Source organism: Emys orbicularis, chromosome 1 (genome assembly GCF_028017835.1).
Source record: "Emys orbicularis isolate rEmyOrb1 chromosome 1, rEmyOrb1.hap1, whole genome shotgun sequence".
Classification (NCBI taxonomy): domain Eukaryota; kingdom Metazoa; phylum Chordata; order Testudines; family Emydidae; genus Emys; species Emys orbicularis.
In genome coordinates this window covers 128,821,230-128,829,182 of record NC_088683.1, presented here as the reverse complement: position 1 = coordinate 128,829,182, position 7,953 = coordinate 128,821,230, and the positions used below count along the sequence as shown (strand labels likewise).

Below are 7,953 nucleotides of genomic sequence, written 5' to 3'. Positions count from 1 at the left end.
CTGGGTTCTGTTCCCGGCTCTGCCACTGGCTCTTCCGGCTCCCTCCACTAATGCTGGGCCCAAGTCGTCTTCGCACGGCGCTGGAAGAGGTTACGGTCTGTCTGTGCTCGTATTTAACCTGTTCTTAACAACCGGACAGCTGCGCCTGTTGCTGAGATCATCTACCGAGCTCGCTCGTGTCAATAAGCCTTTAGAGGCTGAAAGAAGAAAACCTCACGTGAAGGTGGAGCACGGTATGACCCTGTCCACACTAGGCCAAAAAACATGCTTGTTTATTTCCAGGGGGAAACAAACCCAGCGTGTGTGTGGGTTGCTTGGTTCCTTTATTATTATTATTTTTTTTTTAAACTGCATTGTCATTCAAACTTTGTTTGCAGTGGTGATATAGTCGTGTTGGTCCCAGGATATGAGAGACACGGTGGCTGAGATAATATCTTTTATGGGACTGATTTCTGTTGGTGAGCAAGACAAGCTTCAAACTTTAGGTCTGGCAAGAAGAGCTCTAGGTAAGCTCAAAAGCGTGTCATATCTTTTATTTGACCAACTTCTGTTGGTGAACGAGAGACAAACTTTCAAGCTACACAGAGCTCTTCTTCAGGTCACTGCAATGAACTTCTTTGGCTGCTGAAAAATTGCTTACTGCTCTGTAATTCGTTATTTTGAGAAATAATATTTTAAGGTATATTTTTAAAAATAAAAGCAAAAAACATGACTGCTTACTAAAAAGGCATACAATAAGAACATCAGTGTTCCTAATGGGTGTAACAGGAAAGCTCTAAAATTTAGAAGGCTTGAGGGGAATAGGATTGGAAGGAATATTTGGAGTGTGACATGGATAGTGTGTGGGACCAGCCATTGTAAATTGGATAGGGATTTGCTAAGTGTTAGTGAGGCTTGGTTTGCTGAAATACAAAAATTTCTGTAAGGTGGGGAATGCATCTGATAACTTTGTTCTATATAACATTGGCTAGTTCATATTTTTAAGTCATAAGTGCTGAATTCACTAAGTGGTTGCTTGTTTTTCATTGTAAGCGTAGTATATTTGAATTCTGCAGGTCAGTGCTGCGCATAATGAATGGTGATTATTAAACTGCCACCAAACATCAGGGTATGAATTTTTCTGACTTAGTGTACCTAGAGTTGAAGAAAATGGTAAGAAATAAGTGATTCAGTGGACTGAAGTTATAAAAACAGATTGTCAGTAGTTAAAACAATGTTTACATTTTATTTTAAGTAGAATGATTTGTGCTCATTCTAAAAAATGCAGAAAGTGAGTTTCTTTTAGATCTTCAAGCTCAAATGCGCTGTTGAACTACAACAACAACAGCAACAAAATTCTAGTGGAAAAACAGAACATTGACAGCATGGATGGTTCTGAAAAATGCCATCTTCAACACTGAGCATATCATGGCATTTCACCAGGTCTTTAACATTGGCTTAATTCTGAAGAGAAAACTTAAAAATGATTCAGAGTCTGTGAAACCTTTCCATTACTTAACTGGCATGACTTACTCCCAAATACAGAGATCATAGGTTGAGCCCAGAATATGAAGAAACATGGTTGGTAGAACATAATCTTGAGTTCATTCTCTTCTGGCACTTAAAAGTTGAACATCTTGATTTCTACCTTAAATCTGTGTTTGTGAAGGAGATTATGTCACATCCAAATGGTGTGAGAACTGTGGTAGTAAAATCACAGGGGACTGTACAGTTGAATTTAGAGTTTTGTCAGTTTTTAAAAGACCTCTTCTCCTGTCTGGTCAGCATCGATCAAGAATACTTTTAACTCATTTGGAATGGTTCATAATAGGAGATTCTGAAAAACATAACTGTATGTAAGGACAGATACAAAAGCTTGGTAGTCTTAAATAGGTCATAGTCTGGGGACTGAATTCTTTGGTTTACTTATAGAATAGCAACTTTAGACAATTGTGTTCCTTTTAATGTTTGAAATTTGTTTGGAAGCACAGCTATAATACTGTTTGCATCCACATTCAACCTGGTTACAAATGGTGTCTTAGCTGTGTTTAGAAACTGTCCAAAAATCCTGATGCTGATGTTGGGGAGACTACAGTAGGGTTTCTGATAGCAATGTTTTGTTTAAATAGTTCTCCATGTTGAACAGGGAAATAACATTTTGATGCATGACAATTTTGAAAGGACACAGGTAACTTAATCTCTAATTTCAAATAATGAGTTTAAAATAGTTTCAGGTAATAGATTTGTGCCCCCAAGTTTCCATGACAATTTTTAACTTTGCAATCGCATTTTCCTATTCTTTAAAATGCTTTTCTTTCCTATTGCTGTGTGAAAGATCCATACGAACAAAAAGGAAATCTCTGTCTGCAGAGGTGGAAGAGAAACTGACAATCCTCAAAATGCTGTCAAATGCACAAACTAACAAACTGTAAAAGAAAAGTTTCTTTGCTCTTAAAAACTGTTTGTCTTAAGTACCACCACCCAAGATTACTTACTATAAGTGGTTTAAAAAAAAACAAAAACAAAAAACAAAAGACCATACAGATGAGTGGTTTTTTAAAAGTTGAAATAGCTAGCACAAGTTAGCATAATTTCTGGTGTGAAAATCATGTATTGAGAAAGCTAAATTTGGTTGACTGAATTTGGTTTGCTATGTGTGCTGAGCGCTGCTCCTACAAATATCATGAACTACTTTAGAGAGACAAGGTGGGAAAGATCATATCTTTTATTTGACCAACTTCTGTTGGTGAAAGAGAGACAAACTTTCAAGCTACACAGAGCTCTTCTTCAGGTCACTGCAATGAACTACTTTGGCTGCTGAAAAATTGCTTACTGCTCTGTAATTCGTTATTTTGAGAAATAATATTTTAAGGTATATTTTTAAAAATAAAAGCAAAAAACATGACTGCTTACTAATTTCATTTTTAATCCTTATGTGAGGATGAACTGCAAAAAAGTAATACCTATTTATTATATGCTTTCTCTATCACATTCACTTCAGTTTTCTTCCCTTTCTGGGGAAAGTAGCTTCTTCCTGGGCAGGGATTGTGCATTACTAGTTTTTAGTTCAGAAGGATTTTCTTTTTAAATACCAACCATAAGTAAGGCAAACAAACAATGAAAATATGTATTTATGGTGGAAATATTTGTGCATATTTAATTAAAATCTTACCAAGAGCAGCTCTCTAATAAAGTTAATGTTTGTAGTACAAATTTAAATAAAATAACACTAAACATCTTCAGAGACTTAAAGTTCATATAGTGGTCTTTTCTTGTTGCTTTGTAAGTTTTTTGTCTAATTTCAGGATTTATTCATTTCAGGAGGAAAATGAAAATTTTCTCGGAGTCCCATAAAACTGTTTTTGTTGTGGATCACTGCCCATATATGGCAGAATCATGTAGACAACATGTTGAGTTTGACATGTTAGTAAAGAATCGGACCCAAGGAATCATACCCCTGGCACCCATATCAAAATCACTGTGGACCTGCTCGGTGGAATCATCTATGGAATACTGTAGAATAATGTATGATATTTTTCCTTTCAAAAAACTGGTAAGTGCTTCTAAGAGTACTGCTTATTGTAGAGATTATCTCATTTTAATGGGTGCTCTTTTAAAATTATTTTTGGATGCTCTCAGATAGAAAAGCAGGTGTCTTAGATTAAAAACAGTGGAACCTTTAAAAATTGAATTTTTCACCGTTTAAGCTGTTGCATTACCCTTTTCACTCAGTTGAACAATGAAAATAGTTTTATTTTAGTTTATGAGCATTTTCACTTTCTGGTTATCTGCTCTATCTCATTGCTTTGGTTGCAAACCCTGTGGGTGAGTTTTTTTAAATCTATACCAACTATAATAATATTAATAATTATTATTTGACATACATTTAAACATTAAATCATTTCTTTTGATCTCGGGTTTTACGTAATCCAGCTTTTAACGCTACACAGACTTGGATATAACTTTTGTAAAATTTGATGGAAAAAATAAGAAACATAAAATACTTGGTATGTCATCTTAGAGGAGAAACTCACTTTCCTCTTTTATTTAATCATTCACATAATTAGTCACAGATGCCTCCAAGTTAGTATGGAGTGGTACTTAATGGGATAACGGTAAAAGCAAGGCATATCTGACTCTGTTGCTGAAATGACAGTAAAATGTACTGCCCTCTTGGTCTATTTGTTTGTATGCAGGATTGATTGGTACACCTCTACCCCGATATAACGCATTATATCGGGTCCAGTGCGGCGTACCGGCTCGTGCTGGACTGGACCGGCTTCCCCGGTGGTGATTTAAAGGGCCCAGTGCTCCAGCTGCTGCGGGGAGCCCTGGGCCCTTTAAATCACCACCAGAGCTCTGGCAGCTGGGCTCGGGCGGGGATTTAAAGGGATTTAGCACAGTTGTTATAACCTGTGGGCATAAGTTAGTTTGATGTAAAAATAACATGAGGTTTGAGTGACCTATAAAGATAATACTCCGGCACTCTGGCCTTTTATAGGTAGAGCCCTGCAAATCCGTGGATATGCACTTTATATCCGTGGACCATTTTTGGCAGCTCATGGCTTGGATGCAGGGCTCTAGCGATCTCCCCACAGAAATCAGGGTGACGCTGTAACAGATGGGATGGGGGCAAGGCAGACGCTCTGGCCCCAACAGCAGGTATGGGGGGGAGGAGGTGGGAATGGAGCTCTGACTGCAGCACACACTCTTCCAAATGGAGCCGCTGTCACCCAGCCCTCAGGCTCCCGCTCAGCTCTTTGAATCCTGCAGCAGGGGGCTGCGATATGTCGCAATAGCCCGCTGAGCATTCTGGTGGTTGTAGTGCCTGGCTTGCTTAGACTTGCTTAAAGTACAACTCCCAAAAGGGAGCATGACCATATGCTCCTGCGCAGTGAGCCAAGTGCCATTTTGAAAGAGGTGTCGTTGTACTTTAAACCAGCAGGCAGCAACGACGGGTGCTGTGAGGAGAGTAATTGTTGCCCCGTCTGTCCTGGCCAGGTCTGCATTTGTTAGAGCTGACGTGGCTGCGTAGCGATGTCTGAGCCCCCTACTGGGAGGGCGGCACCGCACACGAGGGCCCAGGATTGTAGCCTCTCTGTCCGGAGTTGGGGAAGGAGGTGCAGCGAGGGCAGAGTGGGAGGCGGGGCAGGAGATCTCTGGGGAGAAGTGAGGGGGCGATTGGGGGCTTGGCACAGGCCTGTGTCACTGGTGCATGGTGACCCATGGAGCTGCTAGTAGAGCCCTGCTAAGCCGCGGATTTCCACATTATATCCGCGGATGCAGTTATCCGCAGACCATTTTTGCGGATTGGCTGTAGATAAAAATTTTGTATCCATGCAAGGCTCTATTTATGGGCATGTGAGAATTATCGTATAAGAAGAAAGAATACATTACTGTGACCTTAAAATTTGCTTTGTAACCTTTTAGGTGAATTTCATTGTAAGTGATTCCGGGGCTCATATCTTAAATTCCTGGACCCAAGAAGACCAAAACTTGCAGGAGGTATGATTAGTACTTGATACCTCTATTTATTTTGTGAGGCTAGTTTAAATTAATTATAGTGAAAGAATATGCTTTCTTAGTATATTCAGTAGGCAGCATTTTATCATGGTATGACATATCAATGTTTTTAGTTTTTTGTCTTGTATATTTTGTCTGAGAATAATAATTGGAAAGTGTTAAATTGATTCATTTGTTTGAAGGAGAATTCTGGATTTAGCAAGATTGTATGTTTCTCACAGAATAAGGTTTTGTGTGTGTGCAGTTCAGTTTCTTTTCATCTTAAGATAATGGTTTAAATAGAGACAACAACTTTTAGCTTTCTTGTGTCAATTTTAATTTTATTTGCGTATTCTTACAAATCTAGATGAAACTAGCTCCTCTTTTAAACTCACTTAAAAGAAACACCAAATAAAAATTCATTATTCATCCTTTAAAATCACAATAATGTAACTATAACAAAGGAAAATAGGCAAGAGCTGTAAAATTCTCTTTATTGCAAAAAGTTCCAAAATAATCTTGTAAAGAAATTCACTAAAACACAGTGGGAATACAAAGGGGAAAAAAGGTAGTAATTTAAAGACAAAATTAAAAGGTACTCCATCACAGGTTTGACTTCTCTGTAGTACCTCTTGCAGGGCCAGGGATAGTATTGTAAGCACTCCCTGCATTAGTCTAGAACAGTGGTTCTCAACCAGGGGTACATATACCCCTGGGGGTACTTAGAAGTCTTTCAGGGGGTATCAAATCATCCAGATATTTGCCTAATTTTACAACAGGGTACATAAAAAGTACTAGTGAAGTCAGTACAAACTATAATTTCATACAGACAGTGACTTGTTTATACTGCTTTATATACTGTACATTGAAATGTAAGTACAATATTATATTCCAATTGATTTATTTTATCATTCTATGGTAAAAATGACAATGTAAGCAATTTTTCAGTAGCAGTGTGCTGTGACACTTTTTTGTATTTTTATGTCTGATTTTTTAAGCAAGTAGTTTTTAAGTGAGGTGAAACTTGATAAATCAGATTCCTGCAAGGGGTACAGTACTCTGGAAAGGTTGAAAACCACTGGTCTATAAGTTGTGGTCACCTGCTTGGAGTAGGGAGGTCTGTGCCGTAAGCTCAGGGTCAGTCTCAAAAAAGTTGACAAATTCAAAATTTGTCTATTTTTATTTCTCTGGCCAAGGCAAGCACTTACCTGCAGCACTTGAAAGCAAGGCCCTTACCTGGCCCTGGGGTTCTGGGAGGGCACCAAGTAACTCCTCTTTCCCAGTCTCACCTTAACTGGCCTGCTATCTCCCAATTGGTCAGTGTCTCCCGCTGGTCCTTTTAAGCATCTGGAGGAGTAAGTCTTGTAGGTAGCCCAGTCTGAGAAGGGGGTTGTCAGGTTGTTGACACCTCCAGCTTTGGGGCAGAGAATGCCTAATAAGTGCTATCACATAGTCCGTTTGCATTTTGACTGGAGCTGGTTAGAGATTTTCTGATGGAACAGTTTTTCATTGGAAAATAATAATTTGATTGATCTGCAGAAACATGTTGATTCTGTCAAAATTTGGTTGTAAACCTGCAAACCAGGCTGGTTTCCTGCAAGCTTATCCCCTCCCTCCTCTGGGAGGCTGGGGTTCACAGGGCTTCCTGACTTCAAATCAGCCTGTCTAGTGGGCTGCCCTGGAACCAGGGCTTCTAGGTAGCCTGCCAGGCAGGCTACTTCAGAGTGGGGGTCCCAGAGCTTCCAGGGAGCCTGGGACCTAGGGGATCATATTTCATGTTGGAATCACCAAAATGTTCCCCTTGAGATGAACATTTTGGTTTCCAAAGCAAAATAAAACTCCCAGTTCCATGAAAAATTGAGGTTTTTCAATTTTTTTGTCCCAGTTTGGGCCAAAAAAATTCCTGTTTCCTGGCCTGCTCTAATTTTAACATCTGAAGTAAACTATCAAAGGTCTAATTTTACCATCAGAAACAGCAAATGATCATAGTCTTGGTAAGAAAGAACTATCAAGAACATCTTTGTCAGGACCTACATAAAAATCTTAATTCAGATGAGCCTCTTTTTGGTCCTAATTATATTAGTGAAATAATAAAAATTATGTTTTCAGCCCAAAAGAAGTAGCTTTCAGAAAACTAGAAGTGTGTAATAAAGGAAGATAATTGAAATGGTTTTGCAACTTTAGGAACATAACAGCCATACTGGGTCTGGCCAGTGATCCATCTAGTTCTGACAGTGGCCGGTGCCTGATGGTGCAGAGGGAATGAACAGAACAGGGCAATTTCAAGTGATCCATCCACTGTTGTCCAGTCCCAGCTTCTGGCAGTTGGAGGCTTAGGGATACTCAGAACATGGGGTTGTGTCTTGGCTACTAGCTAGGGCCTTACCAAATTCATTGTCCATTTTTGTAAATTTCATGCTCATAACATTTTAAAAATCTTGAATTTCACGGTTTTAATATTTAAATCTTAAA

General features: G+C 39.0%; 1 protein-coding gene across 1 annotated transcript in view; it reads left to right on the top strand.

The window, feature by feature from the left end:
- The first annotated feature begins 212 nt into the window (after positions 1 to 212).
- Positions 213 to 7,953, top strand: part of INTS13 (integrator complex subunit 13) — a 30,877-nt gene continuing 23,136 nt past the window's right edge. The window contains exons 1-3 of the mRNA XM_065414129.1: positions 213 to 233; positions 3,301 to 3,532; positions 5,410 to 5,484. Coding sequence (XP_065270201.1) covers positions 3,308 to 3,532; positions 5,410 to 5,484 — 300 coding nt within the window. The 5' untranslated portion in view covers positions 213 to 233; positions 3,301 to 3,307. The remainder of the gene's footprint in view (positions 234 to 3,300; positions 3,533 to 5,409; positions 5,485 to 7,953) is intronic.